Source organism: Gigantopelta aegis, chromosome 9, assembly GCF_016097555.1.
Source record: "Gigantopelta aegis isolate Gae_Host chromosome 9, Gae_host_genome, whole genome shotgun sequence".
Lineage (NCBI taxonomy): Eukaryota > Metazoa > Mollusca > Gastropoda > Neomphalida > Peltospiridae > Gigantopelta > Gigantopelta aegis.
Window position 1 is genome coordinate 2,570,343 of NC_054707.1, and position 25,209 is coordinate 2,595,551.

General features: G+C 38.7%; 2 protein-coding genes across 3 annotated transcripts in view; both read left to right on the plus strand.

Moving 5' to 3' along the window:
* Positions 1 to 2,055: 2,055 nt before the first annotated feature.
* LOC121380715 lies at positions 2,056 to 2,754 on the plus strand. The gene has a single exon (XM_041509668.1). The coding sequence runs from the start codon at positions 2,056 to 2,058 to the stop codon at positions 2,752 to 2,754; it is 699 nt and encodes a 232-aa protein (XP_041365602.1).
* A 2,537-nt stretch (positions 2,755 to 5,291) lies between these two features.
* The window catches only part of LOC121380629 (elongator complex protein 2-like), a 31,666-nt gene continuing 11,748 nt past the window's right edge, over positions 5,292 to 25,209 (plus strand). The window contains exons 1-14 of one of the 2 annotated variants that reach the window (XM_041509535.1): positions 8,917 to 9,100; positions 11,235 to 11,942; positions 12,088 to 12,190; positions 12,564 to 12,643; positions 13,294 to 13,447; positions 14,229 to 14,309; positions 15,411 to 15,475; positions 17,117 to 17,183; positions 18,957 to 19,124; positions 19,768 to 19,863; positions 21,534 to 21,637; positions 22,509 to 22,634; positions 24,045 to 24,200; positions 24,792 to 24,983. In XM_041509535.1, the coding sequence (XP_041365469.1) occupies positions 8,996 to 9,100; positions 11,235 to 11,942; positions 12,088 to 12,190; positions 12,564 to 12,643; positions 13,294 to 13,447; positions 14,229 to 14,309; positions 15,411 to 15,475; positions 17,117 to 17,183; positions 18,957 to 19,124; positions 19,768 to 19,863; positions 21,534 to 21,637; positions 22,509 to 22,634; positions 24,045 to 24,200; positions 24,792 to 24,983 (2,205 nt within the window). In that variant the 5' untranslated portion in view covers positions 8,917 to 8,995. Of the gene's footprint in view, positions 5,418 to 8,916; positions 9,101 to 11,234; positions 11,943 to 12,087; positions 12,191 to 12,563; positions 12,644 to 13,293; positions 13,448 to 14,228; positions 14,310 to 15,410; positions 15,476 to 17,116; positions 17,184 to 18,956; positions 19,125 to 19,767; positions 19,864 to 21,533; positions 21,638 to 22,508; positions 22,635 to 24,044; positions 24,201 to 24,791; positions 24,984 to 25,209 lie in introns of those variants that run through there. The other variant, XM_041509536.1, reaches the window with a different exon arrangement.

Below are 25,209 nucleotides of genomic sequence, written 5' to 3' on the forward strand. Positions count from 1 at the left end.
ATGTATAGGCCATCATGCTTAGTTCTGTACGAGTGATGTCCATGACGGGGAGAGTACAATTTTGGTGGTTCTTAGGCTACATGTATAGGCCATCATGCTTAGTTCTGTACGAGTGATGTCCATGACGGGGAGAGTACAATTTTGGTGGTTCTTAGGCTACATGTATAGGCCATCATGCTTAGTTCTGTACGAGTGATGTCCATGATGGAGAGTACAATTTCGGTGATTCTTAGGCTACATGTATAGGCCATCATGCTTAGTTCTGTACGAGTGATGTCCATGATGGAGAGTACAATTTCGGTGATTCTTAGGCTACATGTATAGGCCATCATGCTTAGTTCTGTACGAGTGATGTCCATGACGGGGAGAGTACAATTTCGGTGATTCTTAGGCTACATGTATAGGTCATCATGCTTAGTTCTGTACGAGTGATGTCCATATCTGGAGTATTAGCTGATGGATGATCAAGTTGGGGTGATATTCATTGTATTTAGCCATACACACAGTGAATAATCAACCGTTCTCATGTATCGTATAGACGACGGTGCTTAGCACAATTTCAGTGATTCTTAGACGATAGTTCTGCATGATTGACATGTCTATTTTTGAGGTGCATTAGCTTATGGATCATCAAGTTGGGGTGGTATACATGGTATTTAGCCACACACATGAATAATCAATTTTCCCAGGTATCAGTATTGGCCATGGTGCTTTGCACAATTTCAGTGATTCTTAAGCTATAGACCATGGTGCTTAGTTTTGCACGAATGACATGTTTATTTCTGGGGTGGAGTAGTTTATGGATCATCAATTTGGGGTGGTATATACCGTATTGTTCCTATTTGTAGCGCCCGGGCGCGATGCAAAACACAAAGGGGGCGCGCTAATTAGAATACTAGAACACGTTTCGTAATACGTGTGAAAAATCCTCGTATCAAACTGTCAATGCGTCTGGCTCGCTTAGACATCAAAAGCTTTGCGGCCGAGTCACTCCACCAGTGACGTTTTCTTGTTGAAATGACGTAGCGTACCGTACATCGTCATCTGATTTATCGAAATACATGGTACTGTGCACGTAGGCATATAGGGCCTGCGGAGTGTATTTGAAAGTGGGGTGGGGGAGGGGTGTGTGATTGAGACCCCCCATACTCGCCCACTTCATTTTGTCACCCAGTCTGAATATATTTTAAACGGTGTTACGGTGTCGGTGTAAATACCTACCGGTATGTTTGTACTTCCGGTTTTGAACAGCGTTAACGGAGTGTCGTGCGTTCATTCTGCGTGGAGATAACAGCGACATACATTTGATAAACGACATGTGTGACATACTGTTCGCCCATACTAGTGTCGTAGTGCTTCACCTGTTTGGATTTTATTTTTTTACCGATTATTGTCATTGCAAGTCGGCAGTTTTACTATTTTACGGGTACCGTTTCATGATCCACTTCTCGTGATCATAGGGGGCGCTTATATTAGAGGGGGCGCTACAAATAGGAACAATACGGTAGTATTTAGTCAAAGAGAGTGAATAATCAACTATCCCCAACTGATCTCACCGAATGGTGGCCATGAGAGTAAATAAAGTTCTCTTCAGTTCGGTATTAGTATTAGGCTAGCTGTAGTGTTTAGCACAGTGTCAGTGGTTCTTAAGCTATATAGGCTTAGTTTTGCATGAGTGACATGTTTATTTCTGGGGTGGATTAGCTTATAGATCATCAGTTTGGGGTGATATACATGGTATTTAGCCAAAGAGCGCGAATAATCAACTATCCCCAACTGATCTCACCGAATGGTGGCCATGAGAGTAAATAAAATTCTCTTCACTTTTAGTCATGGTGCTTAGCAGAATTTCAGTGGTTCTTAAGAAATTTAGGCCATGGTGCTAAAATTGAGAAATGGACAAAGACATGACTGGTCAAATTAAACCCAAAGAAAACTACTTGCACAAACTTAAACCTGGCCAACAAGAAACTGAAAGTCAACCTCCAGATAGACGGGAATAAAGTGCCTATTTAGGAAGAACCAACATACTTAGGGGTTACGTTTGACCGAATGATGACTTGGAAAGCACAGATTGACAAATGCACAAGTGGAGCAAAGATACGCATGTCACTAATGAAGAAACTTTCAGGAACATTCTGGGGTGCAGACTATTGCATCCAAAGAAAACTCGATGTACTCGAAAGCTATATCAGACCAGTACAGGAGTATGGAATGACATCCTGGGGAACAGCAGCGAAAACAAACTTCGACAAAACTGCAAAAGTCCAAAATCAAGCTTCACGCATTATCACTGGAACTATAAAATCAACACCCATACAAGCTCTAAACACAATAATTGGACTCCAGCCCCTTGAAGACAGGCGAGACATCAAAACTCTCATACAGGCTTCCAAATACAGAAGTTTGGAGAAGCACCCAATACACGAGAGAATGGTGAAGCCAACAAAGAGCCAAATCAAGTGGAAAAGTTTCATCCACCAGGCACGGATGATAAAGAAAACACATATAGAGCTCATGAACCATAAGATAAAGAAAATCCCAACAGACTGTTTGCTCCCAGCATGGAAAAGACACAAGTTTCCTGACATCACAGAGACAGTACCAGGGATTCTCAAGAAGGAAATCCAGACAGAAATAGAAAGAAGAGGCCTTACCCTAGAGTTTATGCACCAGACCTACCCCCAAGACCAGTGGACACATGCATATACTGGTGGATCAGCAGAAGAAGCAACCAGAAATTGCGGCGGGTGAATTCAAATGGAACTTAAAGATGGGAAAAAGATTCGGATGTCCATTGCAACAGGAAAATACTCCTCCAATTATAAAGCAGAATCAGAACCCCGAGGATTGCTGCAACAAAGCTGATCAACAATATGGAGCTCACACACAGGAATATTGTCATCTTCACAGATGCTCTCTCTGTACTCCAAGCTCTCAAAGACCCCCAAAACAAAGACCTGAATGAACTTGTTTCTACTCTCTCTGCACTGGCTGCACCATTGAACAAACAACAAGACAATGGACACCATCACACTGCAACATTAATTGACATAAAATTTATAATATTACCATGTTGATACCACATCAATTCTCATGCCAAGGGGAGCTAAAAATACCACTCCTTGAACTAGTCTGAAGGAAGTGATGGGGAGCACGGTCTGTTAGTACGGGAGCCAGGTCGATTTATGTATGTCGGACAGTCGGGAAGGCTTGAACATTGATTCTTATTTATGTAAACATATATGTGTAGATTTCAGTTTTCAACTCTTGCTTGCCGAAAACGGAAATTTGCATTTAATGGTACATCAAAGTCAAATTGTTGTCAATCTGCTACTACCCATAAACAACAGTTCATGGATTAGACACCAAAATTTAACTTAAGGGGAGATTAAACTCTTAAACTGTTTTTTGTGATGCTTAAAAGGACACGCCCTAGTTACGGCTAGTTGTTAACCATTACGGCGTTGTTTTTCGCTATTAAACACATTTTCTCACAAATAAAATTGCACTTTACTTACATTTTATTATTTAGAATACACATTTCCATTCACCTGAAGTGCTTTTTGGTAATCCTGGTAATCCTGATGTTTGTAAAACCACGAAATGCATTTTTTGTATTTCTTAAAATGCCGCGCGCACTTGAGAAAAAACCGTTAAGCAAGCGAGGTCCAATCTATTTTTAGAGGGAATCTTCCTGTGTAAACGTCACAGACGTTGGTATACCACGTGACCGTTATCATTTTGGTTCGGTTTGTTTTCTCGTGCCCAGTTCGCGCAATCAACATCCGATTTGTTGTCGTTTGCTTGTTGTTCATTTGTGAGATATTTCTTCACCGTTCGTGAACATTTTCAGTAACAATAAAGTTCAGACAAGTAAGTGTCTCAATACAAAACGTTACAAACCCTTAAAACCAATAATTTTGCTAAGTCTTACGATATCTGGAGAGGGGATACAACCAGGACAGAACAGTTGGAACATGTCCAGGAGAGGTGAAAGGAACGCACCCCAAGTCTGTGAAATTTGTCGTGACGTAGGCATTGTTGTGCTTCGAGTGACATCTACCGGTGACATCAGAATACTAACTTTCAAAATTATTTCAAGCAATTGGGACATGGGGATTCCCATGGCATTTATTGATATAAAACCTGCTTTTTCACTCCATTTGATAAAAACGTGATCTAAGTGTGTTACAGGTTTGTAGATTAACCAAATTATAATTTATTTTCGCTGGATGGAACTAGGGTGTGCGGCTTTAACATCCACGTTCAATATTGATTTTCTGCGCACGCACGCACGCACGCACGCACACACTCACACACATACACACACACACCACAATCTCATCGCACCAGTGTGGATATAATTTTTATTTTGTTTTAAATTATACTCTTCAAAAAGGTTGGGGAACTCTAATAAAAATTTACAATTGCCAAAATTGTAAGGTATATTAGCAGTGGAGAATGGTTATTATATGATAATAGTTAATTAATTGGGCAAACATTACAACTGGTAGTTCTGTATTAGAGTAGGTTTTATGATCACCAAAGATCTTGAAGGGCGATTGGGGTCAGAAGTGAAATTTGAAAGTTTATCCGTAAATCGCAAATTCAAAGAATAAAAATTACTAAAAACAAAACAATAACAACTGTATGATCAACAGAATGAAAAAGATTGAGAGAAATAAAGTTCCACAGTGATTAATGGCCCTTTCTGGAAATTGTCAAAATCGAGAATGACACCCCACGCACGTGTACGGGCCAACTGCGTGATGCATGTGCAAACTATGAAATGTGTTTTGGTGTGTTGATAAACAGTTCTTTACTAGGATGTCTGTGGTCTAATAGATGATATTAATATTTCAGGTGCCTGTATTTTTTTTGAAGAGTATATATATATATATATATATATATTGTAAAAAAAAAACAAAAAAACTTTTAAACATAAAAAATCTAGAATAGTAGCCTGAGTACTCGGAATGTAGAGGGCTAGACGAACATTTGGACAGACATTTGGACAAATGTCCGTCTAGCCCGCTACAATCAGAATTCTAGGGCTAAGAATCGAGATGCAATAATGTAGCTTTGGGCAACTCCATCTGAACAAATATACACTTTTTCGTATGTGTACCAGCTCTCTCTACTTCTGTGCTGATGTCTGTAGTTATGACTTCGAAAATTATGGTGTTCAAAATAGATATGAAAATGTGAAAACTACCAGAATCGGAAAGACATTAACGTGGTGCTCCAAATGTCATGACACAAGGAACATACAACAAAAACGAAACAGTATGGATGCTGTTTCAGCGTGTTACGTTAGTGCAGGCTGTAATGCCACTGCTCACAGTGCGGATTGGGGACGAAATAACTTAATTAGTTACTCATCATGTAGAGCAGTCCTTATATGTGACCCAGAGGTGTTCATTTTAACATGTTATAGTATATCTTGTTTGATATCGTTGTTTTTGTGTCATTATAATGTGTTTTCGTGGTGCACCAGAAATCAATTTAAGTTCATGTTTTGTATGGATTTTTAGAAGGGGCGGTTTCATCATGGATGTGTGATTGCATGCAGTTACCGCACATTTGTGTTTATAGAAAAGCAGATTCATCTGCCATTGAAACCCATGTTAAACTGCCCAACTTCAAGGGAAGATTGCCCATAGAACGGGTTCTCGTTGGCACTAACAACATACACCATTGCGAAAATACATTATATAAGCATTTATTTTCACTCCAAAATTGAGAACATTTCCGTCTCAGTGTTTTGCTATATGACCGCATCTGGCTGTAGTACCGGTCCCAACAGGTGGTTCATTAACCAATTCACCCCGGCTGTCTCTTGTGCTATACACTCATGTCCCAAAAGGTCAATGGACAACATTACAAATAGCATAGACAAAATACAGCCAGAAGGCTTACCATTAAACATACATATTGTTTTAATTCTTCACCATTTCCTAGAAGTAAATATGTGAACCATAACATGTGTCACAATTAGGAACTATAGTGGACCGTGATCAATGAACTGTCACCCGGAAGTGATCTGTGTAGTGAGACCTTAAAGTCTAGTGACCGATTTTGTCAAACTTGGTTTGAAGTCAGTTTGATAATTTGGGTCATTTACACCATGAAAAGCTATACTAGAGCCGTGTAACTTATGAACTCTAACCAATACACCAAAAGATAGATGTACCATACCATCCAATAAAACTTCGTATCACATTGTTACTCCTTGGTCATCCACACAATAGATGGCCATCAAACAAGCAGCCACTGTATGGTAATGTATGACCTTGTTGGTAGTTCTGATATGGGGAACATACAAAGAAGATAATTATCTAGTTAGTTCATTAAAAATATTAGTTTCCATCAATTGTTGCTATGGGCAACAATTGTTTCATAATGAAGTGTTGAAATCCTGGGTTTTTCTGTATATTTCAGCATGAAGATCCACATATTGTTAATGGCAGACACAAATTCTACTTTCATAGTAGAATACTATGTTATATATTCACAATACCATCAAAACTGTTTGTCATTATGACTGTACATTCGAAAAAAATCATTATGCACAAAATCACAGAAATTAGGGTGAATTTGGATATTGACCTTGTGACCTTGAATTTTGACCTTTTACAATGAGAAACTCAGTGTTAGACACTCAGATTAATTTATTTATTACATGTAAGAACACTAGAATATACATTTTGACACACTCCTAAAAAAGAAAAAGAAAAGAAAAAAATAAATAAAAATAAATAAAATTGACATGTTTGCAATATTTACCCAAATAGGGCCCCCATACACGGCTGAAATCAACATAGATGTAATTACCTTTTATAAGGATGCTACACTAGTACATTTTCATTTTAGCTTGCTAAACTTATATATTTTGGGATAAACAGTAATTTCATGTTTTACATTATGGTCTCACTACACAGATGTCATCTGCCATTGAAACCCATGTTAAACTGCCCAACTTCAAGCGAAGATTGCCCATAGAACGGGTTCTTGTTGGTACTAACAACATACACCATTGCGAACATACATTATATAAGCATTTATTTTCACTCCAAAATTGAGAACATTTCTGTCTCAGTTTTTTGCTATATGACCGCATCTGGCTGTAGTACCGGTCCGAACAGGTGGTTCATTAACCGATTCACTCCGGCTGTCACTTGCGCTATATACCCATGTCCCAAAAAGGTCGATGCACAATATTACAAAATAACATGGGCAAAATACAGCCAGAAGGCTTACCATTAAACATACAAATTGTTTTAATTCTTCACCATTTCCTAGAAGTGAATATGTGAACCATAACATGTGTCACAATTAGGAACTATAGTGGACCGTGATCAATGAACTGTCACCCGGAAGTGATCTGTGTAGTGAGACCTTAGTGCAGGCTGTAATGCCACTGCTCACAGTGCGGATTGGGGACGAAATAACTTAATTAGTTACTCATCATGTAGAGCAGTCCTTATATGTGACCCAGAGGTGTTCATTTTAACATGTTATAGTATATCTTGTTTGATATCGTTGTTTTTGTGTCATTATAATGTGTTTTCGTGGTGCACCAGAAATCAATTTAAGTTCATGTTTTGTATGGATTTTTAGAAGGGGCGGTTTCATCATGGATGTGTGATTGCATGCAGTTACCGCACATTTGTGTTTATAGAAAAGCAGAAAAAAACTAATAAAAATTAAAGTACTTGCCAATTCAAGGGGTTTAAACTCCACCCACCCCCGGATTTGCCACTGGCGTATATGATATTGATGATGGGAGCCTATATGCTTTTGTCCCAAATCAGTTCCAATCCATTGTTTGCAGAACCTGCATTAAACAATGGCTAAAACATGCTGAGGAAAAAAATCTCTATTGCATTGTATACAAGCAAACATTATTATGTCACCGAAATACCATTGTAAGTTAAAATATTCTACTTTCTTGGAATATTTGTAATGTATAGGTCTAAGCCATTTTCAATTCTATATTTTACAGGATTGAACTTATACACATCACAAACAAGCAAAACATGATAACTTCTTCTCAAGTGCATGAAATCTTCAAACTTTTATCAATTTTACATCTCCAGGGACAGAAGGGTGCTTTACAAGTGGGCTCAGCTCAGATCAACCAACATAGTGTTAAACAATACCAATCAGGTGGGCTACACCCGGACAAGGCCCGGTGCAGTTCAAGTGGGTCAGCTCAGATCAACCAACATAGTGTTAAACAATACCAATCAGGTGGGCTACACCCGGACAAGGCCCGGCGCAGTTCAAGTGGGTCAGCTCAGATCAACCAACATAGTGTTAAACAATACCAATCAGGTGGGCTACACCCGGACAAGGCCCGGCGCAGTTCAAGTGGGTCAGCTCAGATCAACCAACATAGTGTTAAACAATACCAATCAGGTGGGCTACACCCGGACAAGGCCCGGCACAGTTCAAGTGGGCTCAGCTCAGATCAACCAACATAGTGTTAAACAATACCAATCAGGTGGGCTACACCCGGACAAGGCCCGGCGCAGTTCAAGTGGGCTCAGCTCAGATCAACCAACATAATGTTAAACAATACCAATCAGGTGGGCTACACCCGGACAAGGCCCGGCGCAGTTCAAGTGGGTCAGCTCAGATCAACCAACATAGTGTTAAACAATACCGATCAGGTGGGCTACACCCGGACAAGGCCCAGCGCAGTTCAAGTGGGTCAGCTCAGATCAACCAACATAGTGTTAAACAATACCAATCAGGTGGGCTACACCCGGACAAGGCCCGGCACAGTTCAAGTGGGCTCAGCTCAGATCAACCAACATAGTGTTAAACAATACCAATCAGGTGGGCTACACCCGGACAAGGCCCGGTGCAGTTCAAGTGGGTCAGCTCAGATCAACCAACATAGTGTTAAACAATACCAATCAGGTGGGCTACACCCGGACAAGGCCCGGCGCAGTTCAAGTGGGCTCAGCTCAGATCAACCAACATAATGTTAAACAATACCGATCAGGTGGGCTACACCCGGACAAGGCCCGGCGCAGTTCAAGTGGGTCAGCTCAGATCAACCAACATAGTGTTAAACAATACCGATCAGGTGGGCTACACCCGGACAAGGCCCAGCGCAGTTCAAGTGGGTCAGCTCAGATCAACCAACATAGTGTTAAACAATACCAATCAGGTGGTCTACACCCGGACAAGGCCCGGCGCAGTTCAAGTGGGTCAGCTCAGATCAACCAACATAGTGTTAAACAATACCAATCAGGTGGGCTACACCCGGACAAGGCCCGGCGCAGTTCAAGTGGGCTCAGCTCAGATCAACCAACATAGTGTTAAACAATACCAATCAGGTGGGCTACACCTGGACAAGGCCCGGCGCAGTTCAAGTGGGTCAGCTCAGATCAACCAACATAGTGTTAAACAATACCAATCAGGTGGGCTACACCCGGACAAGGCCCGGCGCAGTTCAAGTGGGTCAGCTCAGATCAACCAACATAGTGTTAAACAATACCAATCAGGTGGGCTACACCCGGACAGGGCCCGGCGCAGTTCAAGTGGGTCAGCTCAGATCAACCAACATAGTGTTAAACAATACCGATCAGGTGGGCTACACCCGGACAAGGCCCGGCGCAGTTCAAGTGGGTCAGCTCAGATCAACCAACATAGTGTTAAACAATACCGATCAGGTGGGCTACACCCGGACAAGGTCCGGCGCAGTTCAAGTGGGTCAGCTCAGATCAACCAACATAGTGTTAAACAATACCGATCAGGTGGGCTACACCCGGACAAGGCCCGGCGCAGTTCAAGTGGGTCAGCTCAGATCAACCAACATAGTGTTAAACAATACCAATCAGGTGGGCTACACCCGGACAAGGCCCGGCGCAGTTCAAGTGGGTCAGCTCAGATCAACCAACATAGTGTTAAACAATACCAATCAGGTGGGCTACACCCGGACAAGGCCCGGCACAGTTCAAGTGGGCTCAGCTCAGATCAACCAACATAGTGTTAAACAATACCAATCAGGTGGGCTACACCCGGACAAGGCCCGGTGCAGTTCAAGTGGGTCAGCTCAGATCAACCAACATAGTGTTAAACAATACCAATCAGGTGGGCTACACCCGGACAAGGCCCGGCGCAGTTCAAGTGGGCTCAGCTCAGATCAACCAACATAATGTTAAACAATACCGATCAGGTGGGCTACACCCGGACAAGGCCCGGCGCAGTTCAAGTGGGTCAGCTCAGATCAACCAACATAGTGTTAAACAATACCGATCAGGTGGGCTACACCCGGACAAGGCCCGGCGCAGTTCAAGTGGGTCAGCTCAGATCAACCAACATAGTGTTAAACAATACCGATCAGGTGGGCTACACCCGGACAAGGCCCGGCGCAGTTCAAGTGGGTCAGCTCAGATCAACCAACATAGTGTTAAACAATACCAATCAGGTGGGCTACACCCGGACAAGGCCCGGCACAGTTCAAGTGGGTCAGCTCAGATCAACCAACATAGTGTTAAACAATACCGATCAGGTGGGCTACACCCGGACAAGGCCCGGCGCAGTTCAAGTGGGTCAGCTCAGATCAACCAACATAGTGTTAAACAATACCAATCAGGTGGGCTACACCCGGACAAGGCCCGGCGCAGTTCAAGTGGGTCAGCTCAGATCAACCAACATAGTGTTAAACAATACCAATCAGGTGGGCTACACCCGGACAAGGCCCGGCGCAGTTCAAGTGGGCTCACCTCAGATCAACCAACATAGTGTTAAACAATACCAATCAGGTGGGCTACACCCGGACAAGGCCCGGCGCAGTTCAAGTGGGTCAGCTCAGATCAACCAACATAGTGTTAAACAATACCAATCAGGTGGGCTACACCCGGACAAGGCCCGGCGCAGTTCAAGTGGGTCAGCTCAGATCAACCAACATAGTGTTAAACAATACCAATCAGGTGGGCTACACCCGGACAAGGCCCGGCGCAGTTCAAGTGGGTCAGCTCAGATCAACCAACATAGTGTTAAACAATACCAATCAGGTGGGCTACACCCGGACAAGGCCCGGCGCAGTTCAAGTGGGTCAGCTCAGATCAACCAACATAGTGTTAAACAATACCAATCAGTGGGCTACACCCGGACAAGGCCCGGCGCAGGTGGGCTACACCCGGACAGGGCCCGGCGCAGTTCAAGTGGGTCAGCTCAGATCAACCAACATAGTGTTAAACAATACCGATCAGGTGGGCTACACCCGGACAAGGCCCGGCGCAGTTCAAGTGGGTCAGCTCAGATCAACCAACATAGTGTTAAACAATACCGATCAGGTGGGCTACACCCGGACAACGCCCGGCGCAGTTCAAGTGGGTCAGCTCAGATCAACCAACATAGTGTTAAACAATACCGATCAGGTGGGCTACACCCGGACAAGGCCCGGCGCAGTTCAAGTGGGTCAGCTCAGATCAACCAACATAGTGTTAAACAATACCGATCAGGTGGGCTACACCCGGACAAGGCCCGGCGCAGTTCAAGTGGGTCAGCTCAGATCAACCAACATAGTGTTAAACAATACCGATCAGGTGGGCTACACCCGGACAAGGCCCGGCGCAGTTCAAGTGGGTCAGCTCAGATCAACCAACATAGTGTTAAACAATACCCATCAGGTGGGCTACACCCGGACAAGGCCCGGCGCAGTTCAAGTGGGTCAGCTCAGATCAACCAACATAGTGTTAAACAATACCGATCAGGTGGGCTACACCCGGACAAGGCCCGGCGCAGTTCAAGTGGCTCAGCTCAGATCAACCAACATAGTGTTAAACAATACCAATCAGGTGGGCTACACCCGGACAAGGCCCGGCGCAGTTCAAGTGGGTCAGCTCAGATCAACCAACATAGTGTTAAACAATACCCATCAGGTGGGCTACACCCGGACAAGGCCCGGCGCAGTTCAAGTGGGTCAGATTTGTTTGGCAGTGTAAATGTGTCAGAATTACCAAATGTTTGACATGTATTTAATAGCTGATGATTAATTATTCAGTTTGCTCTATTTAACTTTTGAAATCGTGTTTCATCTGTAGGTCATTCTTTTCTTAATAGGTGTCATCAGGAAAGGTAAAACCAGCTAAAGTGTTACAAGTCCTTACTGGCCACAAAGACTGTGTGAACTGTGTTAAATGGGTTCCATCCATCGATCATTACTGTGAGTTTCTAGTGTCATATCATGGGCTTTATTATTATTTATGTTTTTTATTAGTTACTAACTACATGTAGTTTAAGCCAGTCCATATCTTGTTATCTAGAGCTACAGTGATTTTTGAATAGTTTCACAAATTAAATGCTATCTCTTCAATGTAATTTTACTGATAGTTATTTTGACAGCTCTACATGTACTTGTACACTATTATTAACAATGTATGTAGATTTACATTTTTTAAGAATGTATGAAATAACTTCCATAACTCTACAGCATAATAATTGTCAAAGACATTACTAGAACAGCTATTAAATTCTGAAACAGAAGATTTTTTTCTGTCAAATACTTAAGAAAACTGATTCAGTTGGTTTCATTTTAGCACCAGAAAACACACTACTGTCTGGCGCCAGGGATAAGAATGTTGTTGTTTGGAAACAAGACCCTCATAATACTGACAGTGTAAGTAGTCATACTGTCACCAAAGAAACTTCTTATTTTTTCTTTTCTTTTTTTGAGTTTCATATTGTGAGATTATACTTGAAAATGGTTTGTTTTCTTGTTCTTTGGTGAAAACTCACAGTGAGCCTGCAAAGTTTTTCAGATTTTTCATGCTATGTCGTTTCATTTCCAGTTTTGTGTTGGCAAAATCATGGAAAAAATATTTTGTTACCATGATCATGATTAGTGAAAAACAGTTTCCAATAGTTTTCGATGATCACAAGGCATGGAACTGAAAAATATTTTCCTTATTAAATTTGAGATCCTGTCAACTTCTTTTACATAGATTGTATCTACATGTACATACATGTATGACAGGCATTTCAAAATTGAAAAAACACAATTGTTTCGTTCGGGTGTCCCCTCACACAAATATAGTTTTGCTTAACCCATATTTTGTTTGCGCATTAAATTTAGAACATTACTGACATGGTCATGACGGGTTACACAGAAACAAAATGGGTTACCTAAATTTGTTTTTGCTTAACCCATAAAAGGTTTACACCGATTTTCATTTCTCGTAGATCTGTAAGAGATGTTTTCTGGTCATATCAGAATGTGGTTTGTTAAGACATACTAAGTCTTACAATATAGGGTGGTTGTTTTTTCAGTACACTCTTGAAGCATGTCTGAGTGGACATTCTGCTGCTGTGACTGCAGTAGAGGGGATCTTCATCCCTCCATCACCACAGGAGTCATCTCTCCTCATTGCTTCTGCATCCTCAGATTCCAGCATTAAAATATGGAAAAGAAGCTCGGACAAAGGTTTATATACCTATTTCTGAAATTTTATATGGGAACAGAATTAACTGAATGATAAAATATGTAGATCATAATGCAATGATGGCACGACTCCAAAAGTTTTCAACAGAGAGGAAAGTCTGTTTAATAATACCTGTGCATTGTTAATTGTTTATTCCATTTTTTGTTGTAATTCTCTGTTCAGGTGTGCTCACAAATGGATATTTCCAAGTTGTCAACTCCTAATTACAACTTGTTTGCGTGTTGGTTCAGTTGTAAGGAAATAATCTCACACGTGTCTTACACTGATTAATTGTCTTCAGTGGCACTCTTAAGATTGCAGGGAACATTTTGTTTTCAAAATCCTGATTAGCAATATTTGTAGTCAATTTAAAATTGATTAGCGACTACTGTTTAATTTTTAAAATATGTGTAGCTATCTCTGAAACTTGTATAGCAAATCATGACGCGATACTGAACACAATGTTCCCTGATTTGTATCGTCAAACCGGAGTTCAGCGAAACATTTCATTGCCATTTTTCCTCTAAATTCAAGAGGTGTAGGTATGCATATTGAAACAAAAGTCATATACATGTGTAGGATTTTATAATAATACCCACTAGTTAATTTAGACATTTTCGTTTTATAGTAATATTTGTAACTTTGAAAGCATCTGAGTGAGTTGCAACAATGCATTCATAGCATAATGAATATGTTAAGTTGAGTATATATTTAGCTAATAAACATATTTTGTGGTGCCACATTGAAGATTAATCATATATGATATGTTTTACTTTGTTACAGATTGTGAAGAAATTCAGACCATCAAGTTTGGAACAGGTTTTGTACTGGACATCGCATTGATCATCATTCCCGGAACAAATGGTAAAAATTCTAAAATATGGTGTTACTTTATTGTTATTATCATTATTTGACTCACACATAGTCCTAATTTTGCTTTAAATCCAAGAATCAATAGCATTCTATATATTTTTAGTACGGTTGCACTCCTTTTTTCAAGAATAAACAAAACTGTGATTATCACTGTACAAAGCTACTAACTGCTAACAACAGTAATCTGTCCAGCTCAGGTAGCTGAGATGTGTTACCTGGACCACATGTTTGAACCTTAAACGCCTATAAATATGGAGGGAAGTTAAAATGACAGAAAGTGAATATATAACCCACTTATGAATTCAGTGAGTTTTTAAAATGTTTAGGTGACACATACTGTCATACAGGTACTTAATACTTTTAATTACTTTTTCCTCAGTGGTTTACTGGTGTTTAACATTCTACATGTATTTAGTTGTATGTTTTACATTCTACATGTATTTAGTTGTATGTTTTACATTCTACATGTATTTAGTTATATTTTAACATTCTACATGTATTTAGTTGTATGTTTTAACATTCTACATGTATTTAGTTATGTTTTAACATTCTACGTGTATTTAGTTGTATGTTTTACATTCTACATGTATTTAGTTATATGTTTTACATTCTACATGTATTTAGTTATATGTTTTAACATTCTACATGTATTTAGTTATATGTTTTAACATTCTACGTGCATTTAGTTATATGTTTTAACATTCTACATGTATTTAACATTCTACATGTATTTAGTTATATGTTTTAACATTCTACATGTATTTAGTTATATGTTTTACATTCTACATGTATTTAGTTATATGTTTTACATTCTACATGTATTTAGTTATATGTTTTAACATTCTACATGTATTTAGTTATATGTTTTAATATTCTACATGTATTTAGTTATGTTTTAACATTCTACATGTATTTAGTTATATGTTTTACATTCTACATGTATTTAGTTATATGTTTTAACATTCTACATGTATTTAGTTATATGTTTAACATTCTGCATGTATTTAGTTGTATGTTTTACATTCTACATGTATTTAGTTATATGTTTTACATTCTACATGTATTTAGTTATATGTTTTACATTCTATTTAGTTGTACTGCTGGCATGTGGAGCAGATGATCATAAGGTGCACATCTTTGTGATGGAAAACAATCAGGTGCTTTTTATTTTATTATTATTATGTTTGTTTTTTGGCTATTTAGTTTATTAAGTGCCATTATTTAATAGAATCAATCTCTGTCAGTGGGACCATTGGGATATTTCTCATTCCAGCCAGTGCACCATGACTGGTATACCAAAGGCTGTGGTATGTGCAATCCTGTCTGTAGGATGGTGCATATAAAAGATCCCTTGCTCTACTAATGGAAAAATGAGGCAGGTTTTCTCTCTCTAAGTGAGAATTACCAAATGTTTGACATCCAATAGCCCATGATTAATAAATCAATGTGCTCTAGTGGTGTCGTTAAACAAAACAAACAAACTTTTTATTTGATAGAACATTTTCATACAATGCATATCACTTCATTTCTTTATGATACAAAAGTATCTTCCGTGGCCTTGTTTCGGTGGTTTCGTTCATTGTGCTCAACAATATGTACATTTGAAGATTTCTGACGTCGTTGACTTTTGCATGGGGAAAGTAAACAAATGTCTTTCACATACAATGTTCGCAAAAATAAAGTTAAAACGAGCAAAGAAAGCAAGATCGAACTTAACCCACTCATAAACACGGCACATTTTTAAATACATTTTTTCTATGATTTTCGAAGACTGTTATTTGAAAGAAAACTTATTTTTAAAAACTATTTTTATCTGTTCTCAGCTGTACTGCTATTTTGTTAATGAAGTCACATGATTGTCACGGCGTCTGCTGGCAAAACTCTCTTTAAAGATACTTGCCAAAAATATATTGTCCTTATATGTTTTAATATAAATATATTTCTGGATATCTGTTGATATATTTATTAAAACTCAGAATGCAGCTTATATTTTTTAACCAAACAATTTTACCATTATAACTATTCATTTCTTCAACTTTTAACACAATTGCAAGACATCAGAATTGTTATATTTGTTTTTCTAAAATGTTGTCTGTTAACATTGGTTCTCAAGGACTCCATTTTGTAATTTGTCTTAAAATATTTTAAAATATTTTTTATAAATTATTATAAGTACATGTTTTGTTGAATAACATACAGTCATGTTTTGATAAAACACTGAAAAGTTTTGTGTTGGAAAGTTTTTGCTGTAAGCTATGTCACTAAACGTATCACTCACCGAAACAGGTTACGTAGTTAACAATATTTACTGCTGATGCATGCTACAGTTTATGACACACGCGCGGTGATCTTTGCTACATAGAGGCCAGTTTAGTGCTCATTTGAAGTGTAGAAATACTAATAAAAAGGTAGCTATTTGAATAACAACTGTCTGTTTATAAATATTGATATGATTTAGAATCAAATGCTTATGCTCACCGAAACTGGTCCACCCATGATAGATCATTTGGACAAAAAGTGTTCATATACACAACAGTCTAATCATTTTTTTTCTTTCTTTCTTTCTTTTTGTCAAATTTATTCTTGACTAGGCTTGTAATTGAGACCTGATATTATTAAGAATAATCAGTTATCAATCCATTTAATATCAGTGGTAATTTTGGGTGTACGTTAACCTTTGAAACATTGCATAATGATAATGCCAGACTAATATACAATGTAATAGACCATTAACATTCAAACATACAGAGTTGTGTGGATTGTTAGAGATTTTTGATGGCAGATTTTCTGTTTTGCAGTTTGTAAAGAAGATGGTGCTATTGGGACATGAAGACTGGGTTCGGAGTTTGGACTTCATGGTTGATGGTTGGTCACCTAGTTTGTCTCTGTGCCTTGTTTTGGATTAGTCAGCCATTGCATGTTTTGTTTATCTTTTTCTTTTAAATCTTACCCTATACATTTACATTCGGATTAAATGATGCAATGCTCTCTGTTGTTAATGGCATCAGCACTTTTATTTCAAACAAATAATGATGTTGTTTCTTTTAGATTGACTTTGCTATTTTAGAAGCATGAGTTAGTCTAAACTATAAAATGTTAATTCTTAAACAAGGAAGTTGCAGTTTTATGCATTTTTATACTTTAATATTACTGTTTCTATAGGTTGGGCTGTACCAAATAGTTTATGTAATATACATTGTTGACTTGTACGTCATCTGACAATAAAAATTGACATATGCATATGAATTATACAACTCCTCTAAAGTATTAACTAAAGAAAATGCAACCTTTCATGTCTCATTTTCGATACAAAAGGATGTTTTTACAACACCCCTAATTTTGCACCAAATTGGAGTACTTCGTTTTACAGGTACACCCAGTGGCGGATCTAGAAAATAATAAAGGGGGGTGTCTGGATTGGGATGGAGTGAACTGGCGGGGGCTCAGCTATGGTGAAGATTTCGGGGGCAAAGCCCTGGAAGTTTCGGCATTCTGGACATTTTAGAGCCTTATTTCATTGATTTCCGAGGATCTAATTCCTAATTAATAATTACATAAAGTTCATAAAAAAAATGGCCGTTTCCTGATTCACACCAAAATTAGAGAAAACGATTGTACACTTGATTGACAACAGGCATATTAGTATATATATATGAACTTGCCTGCGAGGAAATCTTGCAAAAATAGACTGGCAGGTGCACTTTCATGAGTGAAACTGATAACATTACGCTTATGGTAAAGATAACATTAAACATCACAGATACAAGCGTAATAATTTTCTCTGTGATGTCTTGTTCAATGTATTTTGATAAAAATGGCAAATGTCGATCAGTGCACCGACTGCGATTAGTTCATAAAATTCATTAAATATGTTTAGAATGAACATTAAAAAAAATTGCCCAGGAAGAGAGGGGCTGGCTAGCCACCCTATTCACCCCTCCTGGATCCACCACTGACACCATATATGTTTTACCCATAATCCTGGGGTACTTGACATAGTGGTACTGAATGGCAGGATTGGTAGCATTAACTGTGCCATTAAAAGTTAGGTGTCCTTTGAACTTTGACCCAGCCAAATATTATTTGGTATAGTGTTATCTATTTCTGATGACAGTTTTTATGAGATACCAGTATAACAAAGACCATGGATTGTGCTATCTCGTATGTGGGATGAGCATATAAAAGATTCTATGAAACTAATTGAAAATTTCATTTTCATTTCAACTTATTTTCTTGCTTATATCCAATTAAGATTCAAACACGCTGTCCTGGGCACACACCTCAGCTACCTGGGCGGTCTGTCCAAGACAGTGGGTTAGTTGTTAGTTTGTTACTGGTTAGAGAGAGAGAAGAGGGTGTAGTGGCCTTACACCTACCCATTAAGCCCTTAGGAAATTGCTCTGGGTTGGAGCGGGTACCAGGCTGTGAACTCTGTACCCACCAGCTTGTAGTCTGATGGCTTAACCACTGCACCACAAGGCTGGTCTAATTGAAAAATGTAGTGTGTTTCCACTCTAAGACTAAATGTCAGAATTACCACATGTTTAACATCCAGTAGCCGATGATTAATATTTTAATGTGTTCTAGTAGTGTCATTAAACAAAACAAACTAACTTTTTTAAAAACTTTGTTTCCCAGATACCGGTGACGTACTACTGGTGAGCAGTGCACAAGACAATTTGATACGGATCTGGCGGTTCTCCAAGAGAGACACAGACATTAACAGATCTCTCGCCTCCATCAGTGATCTGCCCTTGGATGAAGATATTAAAATGCCAGAAAACATTTTCTCGTACTGCTACAATGGTAGGCACAGATTTCCCAACTTTAAAATAACTTAGTTGATAGATAGAGTGTAATAATGTTTTAGTATTAACTTTATGTTATAATTGTATTTTGATTGAGTCTATTTCATTTTGATTTATTGGAACATTTTAATTAATACAATGTATTCAATTAGTAAATTTAGGTTTCAGCTTATTTAACTATATGTCAAGGCCTGTTGTCCAAATTATAGTTTTAAAATAATATTATGTTATAGTATTTTACTTTAGTACCAAAACTAGTTTGGATTTCATTATACATTTGTGTGTGGATGCTGACCATTCTATATCCAGTTTCAACACACCTCTTCATTTGTCATTTATAATGATGTAATAACATAGTTTTGAAAATTTATCTTAACCATTTGTTGAGCTAACTGACATTTGAACAACTGGCACCAAATCTGTTTATTTTAGATAAAGACATGTTTGATACTGTGAGCCCTGGAGTCTGTTATTTAATTAAATATCAAGTTTATTTATTAGTACCCTACCGCGGAAATGTGTATAGCTTATCATGTTCTATTACAGATCAAGTTGGACTTTAATTGTTTTTCAGACTTGCAATGCCTCCAGATATTGAGCTGACATGAGATACGAAAATCACATTTATTGATTTATTTTAGATAAAGAAGCATTTTGTGCTGTGAGCCTGGAGTCTGTGTTGAGTGGACATGAAGGGTGGATCTACAGTGTGAGATGGCATCCGAGAATTAAAACAGGTCAACACGTAATGTAGAAATTAGTCTGCCTAACTATAGTAGGTGACAGGGCTTTAGATTGTACCACAGTCAACACAGTAAACACACTTTCCCATAGACAGGACAGCACATACCACCAACCTTTGATATACTTGTCATGAAGTACTGGTTGGAATGGGGGAGGGGAGGCCAGTCAAAGAATAGGCCCAGTGAGGGTATTTGATCCTTCGACTCTGGTCACCTGAGAAGAGAGCTCTACCGACTGAGCTAGATCCCGCGCCTGTTAATAACAGCTAACTGTTGACCTTTGACCCTTGACCCGTGCGTTAGAGAGACATCCCAGATATCTGAGATGTGTGTCCACAACAGCATGCTTGTGCCTTATTTGGACATAAACTGAAGCAGAATTTAGCTCAGTGGGCACATTGGGCTATATCTCGCTCCAGCCAGTGCACCACGACTGGTACATCAAAGGCTGTGGTATGTGCTATCCTGTCTATGGAATGGTGCATACTAAAGATCCCTTGCTGCTAAGTGGCAATAGCGGATTTCCTCCCTTGATATAGGTAAATAAAATGTGTGTCCTTCAATAAACCATTTCCTTCCTGTCTTCTCTCAGTGTATTTGTGTTTTTTGGCCCATCCCAACTATTGCCACATGACTGGTACATCAAAGGTTTTGAGGTGTGCTGTCCTGTCTTTGGGAAAGTGTAAAAATCCCTTGTTGCTTTATTGATAAGACTAGTCTATATGGCGGGAACAGGTTTCCTTTCTTTCTCTTTATTGGCAAAAATTTCAAAAGAACCATATTTCAGACAACAAATAGCTGTGGTTTAAAATGTGCTGAGGTGTCGTTAAACAAAGATTCGTTTTCTAATTCCATCCAGTAGCCTGTGGAGTGGTGGCAACAGGTTTCCTCTCATTATCTGTATGACCCATATGGTTAAAACTATCTTGTTACATATCAAAGTAATATGTCCCACTAGAACGCCAAGTGGGACGTAACACTTCGTGACGTCATCGATAGGCACACTACAACCTTACAGGAATGTCGACCACACGAGTTAAGTGATAAGTGGTAAGATCGATTATGAATAATAAATAGGATATTAAACTCATTACCATTTTGTATCATGTTTAGGACCCTCATGAAATATTTTTTATTGTCACTCACTAAAGCTCGTAACAACTGAACATTATTTCACTCGGGATATAACCATGATACGAAATGGAAGCTCGTTTACTATCCTACAAGTCTGACACCATATAACAGAAATTATAATGTGTTGAGTGCATAGTTTAAAAAAATACAATTCTTCCTTCATTTTTTTCCTTTGAAGGAAGAAAATGTTATATTTAACGACGCACTCAACACATTTTATTTACGGTTATATGGCATCAGACATAATATGGTTAAGGACCACACAGATATTGAGAGGAAACCCGCTGTCACCACTTCATGGGCTACAGTTTTCCATTAACAGCAAGATATCTTTTATATGCATCATCCCACAGACAGGGTAGTACATACCACGGCCTTTGATATATCAGTCGTGGTGCACTGGCTGGAGCAAGAAATACCCCAATAGGCCCACCGACGGGGATCGATCCCACACCGACCGTGCATCGAGCAAGCTTTTTCCTTTGAATATAAAGCTGAAAATAAAATAAAATGATTGCACTGTGATTCAGGTGAGAAGGGCGACCACCAGCCGATGAGTCTGCTGTCGGCCTCTATGGACAAGACAATGATGCTGTGGATGCCTGACCCGGACGCTGGGATCTGGGTGGAGCAGGTCAGTCAAGTTGTGATGCATTGTGGGAATGGGGGTCAAATGATAGTGTTATTTTGTGAAGGATAAAGTTAATTTTCCATAAAATATTATGGTGTTAAGTATCAAGATAAAAAAACAGAGATATTTGTTTTACATATTTTGATGAATGAGTATGTACTTTGTGTTTGCTTAATCCAGAATCATCTGCAACTTATATTTAACTTTAAAAAATGTATGTTTTTCTATACATATGGAAACCCAGAATTGGGAAAAATTTAAGAACATGTTTATTAATTCCGTTAAAATAGCTACCCAACATTTCTACAGCCTTTAAGCTGCCTTCAGGGACACACAGTTTTGTAATAATTTATATATACTGAAAGTCGTAAGACGAAAAAACTTCAGCAATTTGGTAAAAGTGTGTGAATAAAAGAAAACTCTTGATCTTCAAAGTAAAATCAGACACTGGATTTAATTAATGCATCATATTTCAAGTAACAGGATATAATCAGTACAAAATGAAATGTGTAACTATCACATCATTGAATGTAACCTGGAGTTAAACTGCAATGCAGTAATAACAAATTGTCCTGTCTGTGGGATGATGCATATAAAAGATCCCTTGCTACTAATCGAAAAGCGTAGCCCGTGAAGTGGCGACGGTGGGTTTCCTCTCTCAGTATCTGTGTGGTCCTTAACCATATGTCCGATGCCATATAACCATAAATAAAATGTGTTGAGTGTGTCGCTAAATAAAACATAAATAAACTTCTTCTTGTGTGATATCCATGTTGAGAATAGTGTTTTGATAAAAATGTTATGGTTTTGTTTCTCGTACACTGTATTTTTGCTTACATCCTACTACTTTGTGTTGACCAACTGTGTTTTGTAGGTGCGTGTTGGCGAGGTAGGAGGCAACACTCTCGGTTTCTATGGGGGATTGTTTGGACCCGATGGGGCTTCTATTCTGGCTCATGGTTATCAAGGGGCATTCCACCATTGGACTCGGAGCACTGAGGTAGGTGGTTTATACTTATTTTCGGTTTTTGCTTCCAATTAATGTTCAATCACCCTGTTCTGAGTATACACCTGAGCTATCAGGCCTGTTGTTTATAAAGCTTTTAGAGTCTAAACTTGACTCTAATAATTAGAGTCTGAGCCACTAATGTCATGACAACGCCATACAAATTGTATGTATGTAACATCATCACAGTGGGTTAGTTGTTAGTGGTTATTCGAGCTAGTTAAGTGATTTGATGACATGGAACCTGCATTTACCTGGTCCCTCTTTTTAATAAATCACAGGACGTTAGGGCTAGTTATTATCACTAGTGTCTAAATGTTAAAACAATATATTAATAGAGAATAATACATGAGTGGATATTAAATACCATTTATCTCACAACGAGTCGTTTTAAAATGTATCTAATGAGAAAAAGCGAGTTTGATAGGTTTTTAAACAACAAGTTATGAGATAAATGGTATCTAACGGACACGAATGTATTAGTCTATTTCTTACATATTCTCAAAAACCAGGTTTTAAGCAAATTTTAATATCTTTTTCGACTAAAAGTTATTTACAGCCATTGCAGTTGTAGCTGACTTACGCATCACAGACACATGATTGTCAGGTTAACTATACGTCACAGTCTAATCGATTTCCATCGCGCTGGTTTTTTATTGGATATATGGCATTGATTACCTGGTCATCACCTAGGACTAGCCAGTCGTATGTCTTGAAATTGTTAACGCATGTATGTGTGTTAACAAGTATGTGCAATCATAAATAACACATGATGTTCTCACCAACGGGTGTGCAAGAAATCACTTGTAGAAACAAAAATAAAATTACATTATAAATAATCTTTCAGTTTTTAGTTATATGTATTTAATAGCAAATATATAAAACAACATGACTGCTGGCTAATGCTAATTAAATTATCAAATCATGTAAATTTTTGTTCTTGGAAGATATATATATATATATATATATATATATATATATATATATAATAAAATGTTTGTATTAAATATTTTATTCAATATAGAAATGTGTTTTCAAATAATATGCATAGATTCCATTGTGGTCTGATATTTAAAGATATGCTTGCTTCACCTCCCCCCCCCCCCCCCCCCCCCTTCTTTTTAAAACATGATTCAGTGTGTTCAGCATACAGGTAGTCTGTAGTACAGAAGACGTCATATACAATAGAATTCAGTATATTATAAATACCGGGTTATTTCACTTGTAAATAATTAAATTTCCATTACGTCCATTTCAATTTAATATCATCCCATTGGTCGACCCGTAGCAATGTTTGAGTTTGTTCATTTCTCGATGAGTGTAAAAATAATGTCGTCCGGGAACATCATACCTTATGGCGAGTCGTGTTGTTTTGTCTTTTCACGTGTTGTCATGTGTATTTAGGACAAGAAGACGTGGAATCCCAGTGTGACGGTTGGAGGTCACTTCGACTGTGTTCAGGACATAGACTGGGACCCACGGGACGGCCAGTTCCTGATCAGCACCAGTTTAGACCAAACCACAAGGCTACATGCTCCGTGGGTGAAGTCAGACCGACAGGTTAGTGAGAATGATCCTTGAAATGCAAATCATCTTGTAACGGCAGTTTAGTATAGATAATAATAAAGTAAATACCCAATAATGATTTTTGTTTTAAAAAGATGGTGCAGATCAAGTTTGTGACAGCTTTTTTGTGTCTGCACTTCTGATTGTCATGAATTTCGAGGGTTGCGAGAAATGTGATTTGAAAAGAGGTCACCAAGGAAATTCTTGATTATTTAGGATATTTGGTAGCAAGCATAAAACTAAACAAAATACATGTACATAATTGCAATATTTATTCTTGTGAGGTGGGAGGATGCAGTATTTAGCCCAATAGTGAAGTGCTTGCCAGGTGCAAGATCAATGTAGGATTGACCCCGTCAGTAGACCCATTGGGCTATTTCTTGTTCCAGGTAGTGCTAGTCTGTGGGATTGTGCATATACAAGATCAATCTCTTGTTGCTAATCAAAACGAGTAGTACATAGGGTGTTTGTGGCAGCAGGTTTCCACTCTCTATTCATGTCTTCCTTGTCTCCAACACCATATAACTGTAAATTAAAATGCATTGAGTGCATCGTTATTGAAAAAAATAATCTTTATTTCTCTAGGTTGAGTGGTATGAAATAGCACGACCTCAGGTACATGGGTACAGCATGCAGTGTCTGGCTATGCTCAACAGATACAAGTTTGTGTCGGCTGCTGATGAGAAGGTCATCCGTGTTTTCGATGCACCCAGAAACTCCATTGAAATCTTTTGTCATATCTGTAAACAAAATCTGGATGAACAACTTCAAAGGGAGGTAATTCTGTTAAGAATATCATGTCTTGTTGCTGTATAATATTGGCCTCGGTGGTGTCATGGTTAAGCCATCGGACATAAGGCTGGTAGGTACAGGGTTCGCAGCCTGGTACCGGCTCCCACCCAGAGTGACTTTTAACGACTCAGTGGGTAAATGTAAGGCCACTACACCCTCTTCTATCTCACTAACGACTAACAACTAACCTACTGTCCTGGACAGATAGCCC

Bases quoted from the DNA above. Each gene is read 5' to 3' on its own strand.
- LOC121380715 (XM_041509668.1), top strand. From the start codon at position 2,056: ATGACTTGGAAAGCACAGATTGACAAATGCACAAGTGGAGCAAAGATA.